The sequence below is a fragment of the Drosophila hydei genome, unplaced genomic scaffold (genome assembly GCF_003285905.1).
Source record: "Drosophila hydei strain 15085-1641.00,03,60 unplaced genomic scaffold, DhydRS2 tig00000001-arrow-pilon, whole genome shotgun sequence".
Classification (NCBI taxonomy): Eukaryota; Metazoa; Arthropoda; class Insecta; order Diptera; family Drosophilidae; genus Drosophila; species Drosophila hydei.
In genome coordinates, this window is record NW_022045643.1 from 7289198 (window position 1) to 7307898 (window position 18701).

The following is an 18701-nucleotide window of genomic DNA, read 5'->3' on the forward strand; positions in this document are numbered from 1 at the left end:
CTGGGTCAACGCATTTTTCACTTAAATTCTTGAGCTTTTATCAGTTTGATCATATTTTCGATCTATTTTATGACTAAATTGTTGTACTACGCGCAGCGTCGCCACAATATGCCGCAAATTGAGTTCTTAAATTCTCGGAACACATTGCTTAAAGCAGTCTTAAGTGCCACTCAAGGCGTTTCGCATTGGGCTTTATGGGCCAGAATTGTGCTCAACCAGCGCAATGTGACAATAAAAAGCTCATAAAAATGTATTAGCTTTGTGGCATGAGGCTGGGACGTCATAGTCGCTGTGCCAGTTCGTCCACATTGGCAACTTTTTGCCTATGTGGCAGCTGCAACTTTTGCCGCCAGCTGCCACTCAATGCGGCAACATCAAAACATCCAACTTGAAGTTGAAAAGCTGTCGCAGCAGTTGGAGCGGCACAGGTGTTATCATCGATACCGTTGACGTTTGCTTCCTAGCCAGAGAGGGTGAGAGAGTGGCAGAGAGAGAGGGAGCGCCACACTCAGGCCAGCCACCTTGACACATCCACTTGAAGTATTGCTTCTCCCGCTCCCACTCACTTTGCTGCCTGCCGCATTGCAACAAATCGTGCGACTTTTGAGCAATTGAAAGCGCGCTTCGCCTTCGCTTCGCTTTACTGTTTTTTTTTTTTTTTTTTTTTTTTTTTTTTTTTTGGTGGTGCTTGGTTCGATTTTCTCTCTTTGCTGCTGTTTTTAATTTGTCACTTGAAGCAAAAGTTGCCAAAGTTGTCCCCAGGCAGAGCGCTCAACTGTGCTCTGGATGTTGTTTGGCTTCGCTGGCTTGTTGCCTCCCTCTCACTCTCTTGGACAACTTTAATTAAAGTTAAGTGTTGCAATTGCAACATTGGGCATAAGCCTTACACACATATACAAATTAAATATATATACATATATATATATATATCTATCAATATATATATATCTACATCAATATTAGCTCACGCATGTTGCACTTAGTAGCTGTAGAAATTGTGTTTTGATGCTGCAGGAAAATGTTGTAAAAACAACACTGTTGCAGTTGTTGAAGTTCTCTTTTCGCATGTCTATAAGCAGCTATTTCGAACAGCTGCAACATATTTATACAAGATACAAATATGGCCCGAGGCTAATCTAGCAAGTACCACAACAAGCTCGCATCAAATGCTAACATTTCAAAGGACTTGTTTCAAATTTAACAATAACAAATTGTTCACTTAATGCTGATAACTTGAAGTTTAACTGAAAATGAATATTCGACAAATTACCGTAAGTAGTTTAATAAATTCATCTATGATTTGTGTTATGAAATTATCTTATTTATCAAAGCCAGCAAATTAAGTAACTTGTTCGAAAATTCTGCCTTTAATGCTGGTATTAAATACAGATTTTATAGATAATAGTGTTATTGTAGTAGCTTACAGACGTCAAACTGTTATACGCCTGATACGTATTGAGTCAGCTTGTCCACCTTCCTTTCTCCATTTCTTCGTACACTGACCATCTCACTCGCACCTGACTACACACGCCACTACGTTCAGCAACAGCTATCTTTGTCTTACGCTCACTTAAGGCTTATTTTAAATTAATGTATATAATAGCATGCTAAGCAGAGTAAAGCCACACACTCTTATACGCCTGTATGTTAACTTAACAGTGTATCTCATATATGTTAAGAGAGAGTAAAAAATAAAAAAATAATAAAATATAAAAAAATATTATAATTATTTCTTATTTTTTTATATCTACAACAATTATATTTTTTAATTAATGTGCTCCATTTTTGTTATAAAAATAAATTGTATTATACAAAATAATTTTATTTAACTACATTATGCAGCTTCTGCTTTATAGTCTACAGTGAATTTAGGTATTGCACATGTTCTAAATTGCACATGCCTCATAACTAGACACAATATCTTTCGCACTACCCTCGCATAAAAATAAAAAGATAATCTCTTAACACAAACAACTTTTAATAGTTTCTCTGCTGTGACTTTCATACTTTACTTTGCTTTCTTTGATATCTCAAGCAAACTCTGCCTTTAAGTGCCTCCACGTTCATAGACTTTAATCAGTCCTATAAGATATTTTATTGACTTTGTTATATATTCTCGCCTTTGGCAAAGTGGTTTTTTTATACATATTACATTGATGTAGGTGGGAGTATGGGAGGGGGGCAGCGGGGTTAAAATGACTATCTGCGAGCACAGTGTAAATTAACCTAAATCGCATGTAAGCCTCTTGTCACACAACATTCTTAGAGTATATTAAAAAAAGAAATGAGAAGAGATACGGTCGTGAGTTGGCAGTATAAGCCACACACACTCACACACGCACACATTTACATGTGTATGTATGTATATGGAAGCTGTTATACTTACATGCACATATGCACATCATAATCTCTATTTATCACGCTCCCACTCAGCATATCTAACCATATAACCATCTCGCTCTCTCCCGCTTATTGCAGATGATGTTCTATTCTCACGTCGCGGCCGCATGGGACGCATTGTGAGTCCGCGTCACACGCTTCCGCCGAACACAACATGCACGTACCACTTTCACGGATATCCTGGTGACCTGATTTGGTTATCGTTCACCAGCTACAATCTGCAGATACTGCAGCAGGCGATACACGACAACAATACGCTGGGACGGGTGAGTGAAAACGTTTGAGAAGGCGCGTTGCACGTTGCGCGCCCGCAATTGAAATTTGGGTTGGGCCCGTTACAGTTTGCATAAATGCATAAAATGTATGTTAGCTGTGGGAGGAGCAGCTCCAGGAGCTCCACTGGCTGCACTAGCTGCACTGGCTGCAGCAGCTGAAGTATCCGAGCTGTTTACATTGTATGCTTAAACGCGTCGCGTCGCGCGCGCACTTTCAACGCCCAGAGCCAGATCCACTTGACTATTGTCTTGATTTCTATATATGCTATTAGTGCCAGTCGAGCGACACTTTGTCTTCTCACCCAATTAAAATGTTGCCGCTCGTGTGAATAGAAACACACACAAGCAGTCACAGTTACACCTATGGCAGCTTGTAATAGAGTAAGGACTCCCTGATGTTGGCGTAAGGATTTTGACATTTCGTTTTAAGTCTAAATACTAAAGTCAACCCTGAGGCCAAGTGAAACTGCGCCAAAATGCGACGCCAGCAACAACAATGCAACAACTGTGGCGAGTAGTTGAAGCAACAACAACGACAACAGCAGCAACAACAGCAATGGCAACACCTTCTGTCACTCGGGTGTTGAGCGCATTTTTAATGTGCGCTCTTGCCGGCTGTCTAACAGCCTGTAAATTGTGTCAAGGTACAAACTATTCGCATATATAACAGCTGCTTGGCGTAGAGCATAAAAAACGGACACAAATGGAGTAGTCAGTGCGTTGATGAGTGGGTCAAAGGGTCGGCAATAAACAAGAAAATGCTTTTTTAGGGCAAATAACTTGGTTTGTTCCCTCAATAACAGCCGAGGATAATATAAGCAGAGTTAAACAGAGATGTATCTTAATCTGCTCTTAAAAGCTGGAATATAACATTGAATGTTAACTAAATAACAGCTGAAGATAACATAAGCTGAGCTTCACAGATAAACAGCTTAAGCTTTTCTAAAACACTAACATCTACCGTTAACTAAATAACAGCTGAATATAACACAAGCTTAACAGATATATAGCTTAAGTAGTTATAAGCTGGAATATAACAGTGAGCAGCCTGCAAGTATTACACAAACTGTAACCGCAGTAAAATATATAACTTCTAACATCTAAATCATGTATTATAGTAGAACACTTACTTAGCAGGTCTTAAAAGTGTTAGCAATAAAGCTGCTAAGCCAATTGAACTTAACAAGAAAAGGCATTTAAGGCATCAACTAAAGGCATGCTATACACTTTTGCATCTGCATACTAAGTCTGTTTTCAGAATACAACACAGAGTCGCACTGTTAATAACAGTGACAGCTTACATGCACTTAACATGCCTTTACGATGTTAGCAGCACAGCTGTTAAGCCTATTAGCTTAAACTTGAAAAGCATTTAAGGAATCAGCTCGAGCTCTTCATTATAATTGAGTTGGCTTTAATAAAGCACTCCTCTTCTTCCCCGCCTCTTCTCGTCGTATGTGAGAACCTGCAATCGTCTATTAAGCAAACTCCACCTGTCTGTCTTGAACGTGGCTATAAATCGCTTCAAGTTGCGCAACTTTTTCAAGGTCTCTTTTTGTGTCTAGACGCCCGAAAGAGGCAGCGTCTAATTTTGTTGTTTTGGTAACAGCGTTTTCAAGCACTTGAGGAATTTGTTGGCACTTGAATTTACTGCCAATTAATTTGGAAAATCCCAATGCAGAGACACCTGGAAAAAAATGAGAGCTCATCAGCTGTTCGTTAAGCTCTGCGCACTTGTTTTGGCAATGCCAAAAGCAAAGAAGAAAGAGAAACGTGAACTGCTGGAGCTCGCCCGCTGCCACTTCAAGGATTGGCGACAACAAATGCTCGCATCCTTGTTTTAGTCGCTGCTGGATGCAGTGTCCGTGTCAATTGCAGTTGCCTCACCTACACTTTAAATTGTAAAAAATGAAAAGCTGCCAGCAACGTATGAAAACAACTGCAAAGTAACTGTCGCCCCTTCCCCTCCCTCTCTCTCACACACTCACAGCTCGTGGCTCCATAATTTCTACCCACTCCCCACTCGGCCAGTGGAACAATAAAAAGTGACAGAACAAAAATATGTGTGTAAAATAAAACAGGGGGAACAGCAGCAACAGCAGCAGCAGCGGCAGCAAAAACAGTTCATGAATTTTGTAACAGCAACAAAAGCGACAAAAACAAACAGCAGGTATAACAGCTACAATAACAACAACGACAATCAACACTTGAAGCAAAAGACGAGAGAGAGGGAGAGAGAAAGTGAAGAGAGAAGAGCAGGGCTGACACTGCTGGTACGTGGGTAGATGCGAAATTGAAGGGAATTTGCACAACAGAAAAAAATGCTAGAAAACTTTTTAAATTAAGAAGCAAAGTTAAAACTCCAAACAAAAAACATGAAATACAAAAAGAGAGAAAGGGAGAGATAGAGAGCTCCAGAAGCGAGCTAAAAACATTGGGCAATTGCAAAACAATGCTGAAATAAAAAAAATGAAAATAACAGTGCGACATTTATGAGAGCCAAACATACAAATGGTGACGTTTCGCGAACGCCACAATCCCCTCAACTCTGAAGAACTGCGTAGCAGCGAAGAGTGAGTGCTAAATATAGGACAAGAGAGAGGGACAGAGCAGGCACCCCAGTTGGAAACGCGACAAGACTTAGGCTTACAGAAACTCCAATTTGAAGGCACTTAACAGCTTTACAAGTCTGCTTTAAACTGTCATGGCTAAAAATGAGGTTGAGCAGGTGGCAGCAGGCAGGTGGCAATGTGTATAGAGTGGCAGTTGAAAATTCTTGCATAAGCTCGAAAGTTGAAGCACATTTCCCAGGAGCTTTCAACAAGTTCAAGGTAAATAGTAAAAAAGAGTAAAAAAAGCCACAGAAAACTAAAAAAAAATTTCAAAATGAAAAAAGTCAATAAAATTAAGCAAAAAATAAAAATATTTACGTAGAATTAAAAAATTAAAATATTAAACACCAAAAGGCCAATCCGTTTAAATCTGCTTAGGCAAAGCTGCTTGCTGTATTCTGCTTCAGATACTAAAAGTTTTTTTTTTTTGTTTTTGCCGGTTTTGCCTGACATAAGCCACAGCTGTTTGTAACTGTCTTTTCATTATTAACACAGTCAACAATAATCACTGCCTAGACACGAAAAGGAAAACATTTCCAACAGGCGTCTAGTGAAAATATTTAATGCCTGCAAACAGCCTGCCGGAGATGGAGAAGAAGATGAAACAGAAACAGAGCAAAGCAAATGAAGTAGCTGAAGGAGATGACGAAGAAGAAGAGGCGCAAAAACAACATGAAAACATGACAACAGCAGTGACAAATCGTAAAAGACAAATATCTCACACTTGCAACTGACTCTCATTGCCGCTGTTTGAATATGTGACATATGACAAACATGTTGAGTGAAGGGCGACACAGGGCGGCGGAGAGCAGGAATTGTTAGCACTAACGGAATGCGAGCTAGCCGACAACAAGACAAACAGACACAAACTAACACTAGCAAAACAAACGCACAGAGGGCAGCAGAGTACAGTTAGTGATGGAGAGGGAGGGAGAGAGAGAGAGCGAGGCAAAGCGGAAAAAAATATGCGTGAAGATAAAATGAAAGCTGAGCATAATGGGTTTAGCGTTGAAAAGTTGTCTGTTTTTTTTATAAGACTTTAGTAGAGAGCACTGTTAACTTTAACATTTCGTGTGCTATTAACATGTTTAACACTTTACAGAGCGATCTGCCCCCGTGGATAACACGTTTGCGCATGTGGGACAGCTACGGCACGTATTTGCCCATCAAATCGACGAGCGTAACCACAGGACAGCCGCCACCACCGCCGCCGGTGGCATCCTCGGCAGATGGGGGCAAGCCAACGCTGCTGAATCAGAGCAACTATGGCAGCTACTACTACAGCGCCAGCAATCCGAAACTGAATCGCAATTTGCGCGTCAACATTGACAATGCCTGGAATCCGGTCGACACATACATCTATGGGCCGACACAGTCGAGTGTGTTTAACCAGGAGAACAAGTACAGCGGCTATCAGGGTGGTGCAGCTGGAGGTGGTGCGTCCGGCGGAGGAGCTGCCGCAGGCAAACAATTGGGCGGCATTAAGGACAGCCTCAATTATATATCATCTGGAAAGTCAGGCCGCGATGGCAGCGGCGCCTCTGCGGCAGCCGTTCTCAGCTCTGACAAAAATAGCCAGAGCTCCGTTTCACTAATGAGCACCAAGGGCAAGCGACGTCTCATGCTGGAGATCTACGACTACGAGACGCCCAAGCTCTGTGATCACACGGCCATCGGCAGCGGCGTCAGCGGCAGCAGCGCTCTGATGGGCGGCAACAAGCAGCGTCCCTGCAGTCCTTTGGAGAGCTATGTGAGCACTGGGCGAGATTTGGTAAGTTCGCTTAAACTATATTTAAATAATAATTGTTGTGAAAATTGTTGAGAAAAGTAGAGAAATTTTAATTTATTTATGTCAAAGGAATTTTAATTAATTAATCTAAATTAAAAGATTTTTTCGGTATAGATTTATTGATTCTACTTTTGGGAATAAGTTTTTTAATTGTTGAAATTTTAACATGAGTTTTCTGCTACCTTTTAGGCAACTTAAGATTAAGTTGACATTAATTGACATTAATTAATATATTTTCTTAGAGCTATAGATGATAACAAACACATTGCTTAGGAGTGTGAGTGCAGGCAAGGTGTTTGGTAGTATTTGATATATTGTGGGGGTAGCCACGGTCTGGTAGGTCTTGAGGGAGTTGGCGTTGCTCCTTGCTTTAGAGCACAGTATTTCGACGCCTAATATTTAGAAAAGCATATTTAAATAAATAAATATTCGTAATATAATTTTTTTAATTTGATGAAAATTTGCTGTTATTTAAACACCTTTAAAAGCTAACAATTTAATATATATATAATATATATATTATTATATATAATATTAGATATTATTATATATTAATTCAATAATTAAATTGTTTAATTTAATATTTATTTCTTAATTGCAAAAAGCATCACATCAGCTAGAAAATCATTTATTTTCTAAATTGGAAATATTCAAAAATATATAAATTATAATGATATTTATAATAATTGACTTTTAACTAAGTCAGAAAAAAATAAGAACCAAAAATTCTATTCATATAACTTTCAAATATATTACCATAATTCGAAATAAATTACGTTTCAGTCTCATGAATATGTCAGCAACAACTTCCTTAGATACTTTATGAATTGCAGTGTTGGTAAACGAACTCAGTTGCGATTTAAAGCACAGGCCTTACAAAGCAAGCACAGATTTCTCTAACAATGCCATAACTGCTCACGTACAAATAAATATCTAGCTTGAATACGTGCTTCAAGCATCCTCAAGATATGCTTCAGTAATTTCGAGACGTTAACCTTAAAGCCGAAATTATGCAACACTTGTGTCAGCAGGCAAATGAGAGTCCGTAAAAATGTAGCCTGCTCTCGGGCATTGGCTTGGAAATTTCATTGTTTACTTTGGCAAGACGAAACGAAAAAAAAAACATACAATTTGTTGAACTTAGCAAAACACAAAACGAAAAAAATTAAATAAAAAAAAAACAAAATGAAACGAAGAGAAAAGAAAATAAAAAGCGCCTCGAGTTTATTGTATTTCATGCCACTAAACAGTCAGCTGCAGTTGCGCTGCCTCCCTCAACAATTACCTGGCAACGAAATTTGGCACAGTGCAAATTTGTATTTGCTTAAAACTTGACAAAATTAATCAAATTAAACACTCGAGTGCATCGCCAGACGTGCACAAATAACGACAAGGGGCGTGGGGCGTGGGGCGAGGGGCGAGGGCGACAGGCGACAAACGAAGCCAAAACGAATCCAGTTTGCCCGCGGCGGCTTCTTTGACTGCTGGCAAAATTCAAATTCGCCAAAGCACACACCAGCAGGGGCGTGGCTAGGGACACAGTCGGCTCTAACGACGAGCCTAGCAAATAGAGGGCGACCACCGCAATAAGCTTGCTTAGCCTTTTTGAATGTCGCAAATATGAACTGCAAATATTTTGACGCCAAATTGAAGAGACGCCGCGCTACACTGAGCGAAAATCAGGCACAGGCTAACAAGCTCAAATCAAGAAATCAAGAATATTTGGGTCATTGCAAAAGTAAATAAAACTTTTGTCAGCGAAACTTCTTGTTTTCGCCGCGCCTCGAGTAGTTGCTCGTTCTTTTCGCTCAGTGCACACTTCGCACACTAATTTTGTCCTTCGCTCTGGTATTTGCAGAAACTGGAATTCCACACGCACACGGGCACCGCCCTCTTTCCCGCTCAATTTGCACTGAACTACGAGTTTGTGGACACGGAACAGGGCGGCGAGACGTGGCCGGGACGACGCGGCGAGGATCCAGTGCCGCCGCTCTGCTCACGTGTCTTCCGCAAGCGCAAGGGCAACATTCAGGTGCCGCGGAACGTGTTCCTCTATGGCAGGGGCGGCGCCAAGAACATCACCTGTCTGTACCGTTTCGAGGCGGGCACCTCGGAGCGTGTGAAGCTGGTGCTGCACAACGTTTCCTTTGGCGAGGGCACCGCCTGCACCACCGACTCGGATCTGCATACGGGCCGACCGCGCTGCAATCAACTGGATCCCGAGGGTCGCATCACGGAGCTGCGCCTCTACGATGTGCCCTTTCGAGATGTCAAAATCCAGCTGGGCTGCTTCTGTGACAATTCGAGCGCCCTCTACAGCAATGCGCCGTTGACCTTTGTCTCGCACTCGCGCATCATGGAGCTGACCTTTACGGTGACGCGTCTCAACATTTCCGAAGACTTTGCCGACGTCTTCTTCTCGGCCTCGTATGAGTTCAAGCGGCAGCCCGACTGCCGCAAACAGCTGAAGCTAAAAGGCGCCGGCGGCGAGGACGAGCTCAAATATCCGCTGAAGACACAGGACGCCAGCTGCGAGGGCTTGGCCTGGTACATCGAGGCCCAGTCGTCGGAGCGTTCGCTGTTCGTGCAAACCTGGGGCGCCTATCTGCCCGTCGATCCCACCTCAGAGGACGCCATGCGCTGTCATACCAAAAACCGTCTGATGGTCTACTCGGGCCGTCCTCTGAAGCCCATGCGCGTCATCTGCCCCGCCCAGAGCGGGCCGCGGCCAACGTCCCTGCACATATTCTCCGAGGACTGGACCAATGGGCAGCCATTATTTATGAACAAGTAAGTGGAATGACAACAGCTCAAATCTATATCAAATGTATTCAGTTGCTTCCAGCAAACATTTTTCTGCTTTTGGGTCTTTACAATGAATCGAAGTTGCCGCTTGAAACTTGACAAGCAACTTTGGCTTCAATTACATGAGCTTAAAGCTTTAATGTGCTTTTGACTAAGGCCCCTTTTAAAGTTTGCCAAGCATTTACCTTCAGAAACATAAAGAATCATCTTCTATGCCTTCTGCTATTAATAAAGTTCATTTATATAACTCGAGCTTCCAAAAGCTTTAAAGCTCCGCCAATGCTTTATTTCATTTTACATTATTTAACTTCTTTAATGGCTTACGCTTTTAGCCTTTAACAATATTCACTTTATTTAAAAAATTTCTTTGCTTTCCAAGCTTTTTGTAAATAAGAAATCAATACTAATAATTTTTTTTAATAAACGAAACGTCTTAAAATTTAAAAAGAAATATCCAATATCTATCAAATATTCAAGTCGCCTTTAGGCCATTCCGTTCTTGCCTAGCTTTCAACTGAATTTTGTTTATTTTTAATAAGCTTTAATCAGCTTTCAAATCTTATTTTTAGATAACTATTCTGCTTTTACAACTTAAGCTTCTCGCTTAGCATTTAACTGCATTAAAGCTTTTTTCCAAAGCTTTTTTAAATGTCATCAAATAATTGTCATATCTATAGCTTCACTCAAGCTTATAACCGCATTTTGTATTATTCCAGGCGCTTTCAAAGCTGCCATTATATTAAAAAAAAATGTTTTTATTGCCTGAAAATCCTCTTCAAGCCTTTAACCTTATTTGCTGCTCTTAAAGCTTTTACGCACTTTCAAAGCTCGCCATTTTCATCGACTATCATTGTGGCTTTTAGCGAGTGAGTTGCAAAGCGCTCGATTAATTATCTAAAAGGCTCGACACGCTCATTAGTGGGCAGATCCGTAGCCGTAGCCGGAGGCTGGACACTGCCAATTACCCTTTGGGGTGTCGTAAAAATATGTTTCCACATGGCCATGCTGCATGTTTTATATGTTTTTTTTACACTTCTCTCCACTTTTTTTATGGTTGGCGACAAATTTGAGCTGCAGTTGCACATAAAATTGAATGGCAACACGTTTGGGGCAGCAGCAGCACAAAACTGACCAAAGTCGAGTTCATTCTCGTGGCACGCACCTTGAACATAAATTGCCACAGAGCTCACTGCGCCCCGCCCCACAGCCCAAATGAATATTTTTGCATGCTTTTCAACGAGCTCTCTGTGTGTGTGTGTGTGTGTGTCTGTCGGCCATGTTTGTTTGCCTGAATGGTTTCTTTTAGCCTTCTTTGTGCTCAATTTCCTGTGTTTTGTTGTAGCCGCTGTAGCCATTTCCTGTTATTGCATTTTTAAGCAGCCTTTTTTTTCAGATGCTAGCTCATAAGAGCTTCCAACGAATTCGAGGGTTCAGCAAATTGAGAGCACGCTGGTCGAGCAGTTCTTAAATTGCAATTAGTTTGTGGCCGAACAACAACATAAATAAAAGAAGTACCAAATGTACTAAACTTTGAGAGGCTTTGCCTAAAATGCTTTATATGCATGCACACACTTTGACTGAGAACTAATGGTCGAGCGGGCAAAGCTCACCTGCGCATATCATTAAAAGCCATTTGCGTTTAAAGTGGCTCGCAAATATTTCCTGCATGCGTTTATTATACAATTTTTGTGCTTTTTATGCTCGTTCATGAGCCGAAGTGAGTATATTGGCTTTGAGTAATGTGCGCAATGTGCTGTCTGTCCTTCCGTCCGTTCGTATTTCTGTCTGTTCGTCCGTCAATCTGTCTGCCTTTCTGTTTGTCCTTTTATCCCTCCGTCCGTCCTTCTGTTTGTCGGAAAGCCTCTTGGTTCGTTTGTTCGTCCGTTCGTTCATCCGTCCGTCCGTCTGCACGTTCGTCCGTCTATCCGTCTCTCTTTCTGTTTGTCCGTTCGTCTCTTCGTGCCTCCGCCCGTCCTTCTCTCCATCCGAAAGTCCGTTCGTTCGTTTGTTCGTCCGTTTGTCCGTCCCTCCATCCATATGCCCCTTAGTTCTCCGTCCATCCGTCAGCCCATCTGCCCGTTCGTCCGTCTATCCGTCTGTTTTTCTGTTTGTCCGTTCGTTCCTCCATCCCTCCGTCCGTCCTTCTGTACGTCCGAAAGTCCGTCGAACGATCCGTTCGTCGTCCGTCCGTTCGTCCGTCCGCCCTTTCATTTATATGTCCCTTCGTCCCTCCGCCTGTCCGTTCGTTCGCCCGTTCGTGCTTCCGTCCCTCCATCCATTAGTCTGTCTGTCCTTCCCTCCGTCCGTTCATCTCTCTTGGGTGACTTCATCAGCTAAAATGTTAAGATCTTACCGATACGTCCACAAAGTGTGTATCTAATACTAAATGTGGTATGCCACAAATGATATTAGTTAAAGTGCAAGAGACTTGAGTTTAGACTCCAAGATCAAATAGATATAGCTATAGCCCATTGCGAAATCAGGTAAAGTTGTATATTTTATAGTTATATACGCAAAGTTAAACAACTCAAATACAGTTCAGCTCATCCATTGATCTATTAACATTTAAGCCGCGTCCACAGTTTTTTAGCTGACAGCGCTTAGACCATGAATGAGTTTTATGCAGTCTCCTGAAACGTTTTCACTTCTTTTTTTTTTGCATGAGTTAAAATGCATTTGAAATGTTGCTGCAGTTCGGATTTGATACGGCAATTAAATGCAAGTATTTGAGTGGCAAAGCTAATGCAAAGCTTATAGATAGGATCAACGTGGCATGGCCAGTTTTTCGCAGTGGCTTAAATCAGTTGCAAATAGTTGTTGTGTCTAAAATATATTTGCTGTTTAAGTATGCTGCAAAATTAAACATTTAAGCAAAAGTAAGTGTTGTAGCTTTGCACTAATTGTATTTATAATAGCTATCTCTAACATATGCCGCATACACTTACTTCTTGAGTCCACAGCTGTAGTTGCCACAGGAAGCAATTGTGCTGCTTCGCTAGATATCGCAGCTTTGCTTAAGGCATTAACTTGATTATGTGGCAAGATTATGACCACTAGGTGCCATTTCAAGCAGACCTCTCTTTAGCAAGGGTTTCAGCTCAGTTTGATATATGTTTCCACTCACCAAATCGAGCTATATTTAGATCTCATTATAGCACGAGAAAATTAGCTGAAAATATACGAAAATAAATTGATTGATTGCTGTCTGCTCTTGAGACTTGAGCCAATTGCCACTCTTGGCTTATTTTAGCCACTCAAGTCAAGGCAATTTAAATATTATTGCAGCTTTGGCTTTATTCTGCACTCGAAAGCATTAAATGCGCTAATGTTAATGGCGAAATCATCGTCTTTGGCGTCCTTCGGCTTGGCCCACTTAGAAGGCAGTCGCAGCGCAGTGAATAATAGACGAGTATTTTGTCTATGGCAACTGGAGAGAGTTGCGCGTAATTAGTTGCACTTGAGGAGCAACTGACGGGCAAAGGAATAGCCGACTAAGGGTATTCCTTACGTTACGCAGCCAACAACTTGCCTCAAAGTTATGTGGAGCATGGCGAGCAGCTGCATGACAGCCGCAGGGCAGCGAGTTTCGAGGAGGTTTACAACTTTACTTTACTTACGTTTTGCACTCACTTCTCTACTTGCAGACCCATCAGCCTGGTGCTGGAGCCCATCCTCAAGGAGCCCGGTGACATAGCCTTCACATGGCTGGAGATACATCGCACCAAGAATGCGTTGCTGCAGCAATTGGACCTGCATGTGAATGCAAGCGTAACCACGGGCTTGGCCGCACCACCCAGCAACAGTGCTGGTGGTGGTGGTGGTGCCGTTGTGGGCACTGGCAGCGCTGGCGTTGCTGGCACTGGAAACGTTGGGACTAGCGCAGCAGCTAATGAAACGCTGAACGAATTTGGTTTCTATCCCAAGGAGTCGGATTGCGAGTACAAATGCCCCGAAATTGATGCATGCATAGCAGCCAGCCTGTGGTGTGATGGTAAGTAACGATCCCGTGGGTTGCCACACAAGTAAGCCATATAGAGTGGGGACTGCAAAGCAAAAGCTTTAGCTGAGCTCATGACAATTGCTAATATTAATTAGCTAAGGTAAATCATTAGGGAAATATTTTATATATTTATTATTATTATTATTATATATCTATATTTATATATATTTTATATATTATTTATAGATTTTATATATATTTATATAGAATTTATAGAAGCGCTATATGCTTAGGCTTTTGCTTTTACAACATAAACAGCTTTGAGTTGCACAAGTCTGACTTAGTTATCTTAGAGATACATTTCAGTTAGGCTACCTTTGGCATATATTCCTGATTATATATACTTCAATTGATTCTGACGACTATATATATTCGAAATAGTTCTTAAAATTAATTTGATTAGAAAGAGTTGTCTTATGAACTAGTCTAATTCAATATATTTATGCATATAGCTTGGAATTAAATGGGCTTTAAAATAAGCAAAATGCAGACAAAAATTATTTAAGCATAAATTAATAAAATTCATAGATAAATTCCTTATAAAGAGTTATTATTAAAAATATAATTGGCTTATAAAATAGTGAAATATAAAATTATATTAGAATGTCTTAAAGATAAAAAAATATATAACACAATTAAAATTATGCTCTAGCCAATGCAAATGACTTTGATATGTGATTGAAATTCTTTGAGCCTTCTTGGAGATCAAGCACATACATACTATATATATAGTATATATAAAGTCATGAAAACCCGAAAGACTCATTCTAGTATTTTTTTCTAGTAGTAAATATATCAATTAAGATAAATAAATCGAATTTAAATAATATTCAAATATTTTCAAATTAGCTAAAATACTTAAGGAATTATATTTGCCTTGCCTTGCAGCTCAGTTCTATAATTAAAATCAATCTTCCATATGTATTCAAAGAGCATCTCTGTACTCCTTGAATGCATCTGCTTGCAACATTTGAAACAAATTCTGTTGCTCTCATGACTTCAACTAAGACGTGACAACTTAGCAAGCAGCCCTCGCCAAAACATAAGTTTGCATTGCGAGTACGTGATTTTTGGGCTAGTTGGGCCATTGCAACTGCCACAGCCAGTGCCAGCGCCACAGCCAATGCATTTGCTGTTGCTGTTGGTGTTGCATTTGCTGTCCAAAGGCTCGACGCTTGCGAGTAGGCAACAGAAATTTCACTTGTGGTTGCTTCTCTGTTAATTTCATTGCAAGCTGCTGCTGCTGCTGCTGCTGCTGCTGCTGCTGCTGGCCACGTTTTTGTAATCAGGCAAAGTTTTCTGACAACTGCACAAAGCATCGCTGCTGCTGTTGCAAGTTGCTGCGGGTTGTGTCCACCAAAGCCGCCCCAAAAAATATCTTTCGCAAAAGTTTAGCCGCAGCAGCTGACGCCGAGAGGGTGCAGGCAGTGCGGCAGGAGTCGCCTTTTAGGTTCAATTATTTATGGGCAACCAGGCGCGTCTGCAACTGAGCTGCTTAACCAAAAAGGCAGCGCATTAAACAAGCTAACCAACCGAGCGCTTAGCCCCGTTCCCGTCCCCGTTCCCAGCCCAGCCACAGTTGCAGGCCAACCAGGGACCACTCAAGTGACACTGGGCCGCCGCAGGGTCTTTCAATTTGGCAGACCCGTAACCTGACCGACCGCCACACAGATTTCTTTTCAATCAATGCTCCATATATCTTGTTTTGCAGGTCATCACAACTGTCCCAGCGGCTTCGATGAGTCCGAGGAGGAGTGCGGCACGGCGCGCAAGCTGCTGGAGCTGCCCGGCGGCGTGTTTGCGGCATTGGGTTGCATTGCAGCCGCGTTGACTGCCTGCCTGATATTCTGCATGTTTGGGCTGATGCGCAAGCGAAAAAAGTCGGTGGTGCAGAAGGGCGGCGTCGGCGTCGGCGTCGGTGGTGGTGGCTTTATGAACGGCGCCAATGGCAATGGCAACGCAATGCCAGCTGCCTGCAACATTGGCACCCTGAAGAAGGACTTCAAGAAGGAGGCGCTCTACATTGATCCAGCGTCCTGACATCCACTCCAGCCGGTCGAGTACATACATGTGGATCGAGAAACCACCGTGTGATATGTTGCCGCCGGCTATGGCATGTATGAGCAAATGGAGCAAGGCCTAAGCGTTGCCTGACCAGAGCAGAAACTGGAGCAGGAGAGGGAGCAGGAGCAGGAACTGGATCTAGAGCGAGAGCAGATGCAACTGGAGATTATTGCCGGACCGGTGCAGGAGCTGGCATGGAGATTTTAAAGCTAAGAGTGAGTGCAAAATGGGATTTAAGAATTGAGCCAAACAGGGAGAAAGAGAACTAAGAAAAAAGCTAAATTGTAAGTTCTTAACTTTTCTAAGCGCTTCAAACAGAAAGAAAAACCTAAATACAGAATCTCGCTCTGTATGGGTGTGTGTGTGTGTCTGTCTGTGTCTGTGTGTGTGTGTGCGTGCGTCTAGACTTAAGCCTAGGATTACTAATACGAATAGCTATGTGTATAGCATTGCGTTTTTAACGAAATACACTTATGTTCTTTTCGATTTCAACAAACAAACACTGCCTAGCAATTTCTGTAAATACTTATAAGTATTTCCGTAAGTTATTGTACAATTATTTTAAGCAAACATCTGGATTGAAAGCAAGTTTTAATTGATTTGCATATTTATTAAAGACGACTTACACTTTTGACTTGAAATTTTATTTGAATATTTTTATTTAGTATTATACATATTTTTTTTAATTTCCATTTTTTCAAAATACTTGGTAAATATTTAACAATAATATATAAAGATTTAAAAAATTTATTTGATATTTTTATTATATTTAAATAATTTAAAATATATTGTACTATTAATTGTTAAGAAAATTATTCACTAGAATTTATTATTTTAATTTTGCCTTTATATATATACATATATGTTTCTTAATGTATATATTTTTATTTTGTCTTTTCTTTTATTATTATATTTTTCCATATATATTTCTTAATATTTTTTATTTTTTATTTTTTTTTTTTTTTGCAAACAAGAAAAGTTAATATAAAATTATAATAAGCTGCAATACAAAGCATGTTTACTTTTTTTTCATTTATTATATTATTTATTTCTTTTTTATATTTTTACAAAATATAATCCGAAACAAAAACAAAAAATAAAATTATTTAAAATTGCAGATAAATTCTTATATTATATGTATATTAATATTTTCTAGTTTAGTTGTATCTATTAGAAAAAAAAAACAAAAAAACATTAAAAAGAGTTTTAAATATTTAATTATATTAACAGATTTATTTGCTCTACAACAGTCGGGAAATGGCTCCATTTAATTGAGATTCTAATTTGCATTTATAACACGTATACAATATTCATTGAGCTCCTGTGCAGCTGCCTCAGTTCACTTATCGTTTAAGCTGCAAAATGAAGGCAAAAACTATTTGTAAGTTAGGTACCTTAAATATATGGTTAAGCGAATACTTAAAATGGCAGCCAGTGGCAAATTCAGCATAGCGCACATAGCACACACTGAAAGAAATGCAAACTAGTTACAATTAGCAGAAGGAAAACGAGGCAAAGAAGATCAGAAATTACAATTAAATTGTATAAAAGATGAAGTGAAGCGAAATGCGAGCAAATTCTATAAAACTTTATGCACTCTGGCATAAGGTATAAGAGGAGGATATATAAGAAGTTAGGAATAGTTACGATTATTATAACTGTTAGTTGCATTTGATGAGGGCAAAATCTCGACAGTGTTGTGAGCCAGGACAAGCACATACTGAACTATATATGTAGGGCATATATACGATATAGTATATATAACTATAGAAGGACTAAGGCATTCGATTCGGCAAACTGAGGCAGAGTTATCATACGATATTATGAGTATGTATAGTTATATATAGCATAGTCTAAATAATAGAAAGCAGCACGTGCGTTTTTTAATACGGCACACCCACACACCTACACACACTCACGCACACCCACATAGGAACACCAACTAAATAGAAGACATCACATAGTGGTTTAATTGTTATAAATTTATTCAATTAAATAAAAAAATATATATTTAAGATTCTGCAAAATAAAAACAAAAAAAACACACATTTATCACACAAGAAATCAAAACTGCCATAAAATGTCTTCAAGTCGCTTAAATAAAATAATTTTCGAATTTTTTATTATTATTTTGTTCACTTTTCAAGACTCGATACATGTAAGATGCATCTGATTTGACTGCACTTAGCTTTTCATTTGTAGCTACGAATTCCTAATGATATTATAAATAAATTAGCATTTAACATAAACAATTTGTAAAAATAAAAGAATCCCCCACACACCACACCCCAGATATATAGAAGTATATGATATACGATTATAGAGTAAATTTATGCCAATTGTATGCAGTACTCTAGACACTAAGACATACTACATAGAGCCCTATACATAAAAAAAACTATCAAATAATAACAACAATCAAATTTTTGGCAGTTTTTCCAATTAGAATAACTAAGCGAAATGAGAAACTCATTTAAAAGTTAAGACAAAAATACTTTATTTAAAAGAAAAATGCACAAAAAAATAGAAAACAAACTTCAAAAAAATAAAATGAAAACTAGAAATCAATTAAAAAAAATATGCATTCAATACATGAAAATATTTAAATGTAAAAAAATAAATTGGAAATTCAATTTATTTTATTTTATTTTTCAATATAAAATACATAAATGAATAGCCAAAAAGCGCACTTTGTACAACTTAATGAGAGAGTTTTTATAATTTTTTATGATTTTTGCTCACATTTATGTAAGAAT

The 18701-nt window shown here is 39.7% G+C and overlaps 1 protein-coding gene across 1 annotated transcript in view; it reads left to right on the forward strand.

Annotated features, from left to right (window-relative positions):
* Nucleotides 1-15975, forward strand: part of LOC111605108 — a 68428-nt gene extending 52453 nt beyond the window's left edge. The window contains exons 10-14 of the mRNA XM_023323450.2: nucleotides 2479-2666; nucleotides 6390-7058; nucleotides 8935-9866; nucleotides 13526-13872; nucleotides 15593-15975. Of these exons, the coding sequence (XP_023179218.2) occupies nucleotides 2479-2666; nucleotides 6390-7058; nucleotides 8935-9866; nucleotides 13526-13872; nucleotides 15593-15921 (2465 nt within the window). The 3' untranslated portion in view covers nucleotides 15922-15975. The remainder of the gene's footprint in view (nucleotides 1-2478; nucleotides 2667-6389; nucleotides 7059-8934; nucleotides 9867-13525; nucleotides 13873-15592) is intronic.
* The last annotated feature ends 2726 nt before the right edge of the window (nucleotides 15976-18701 follow it).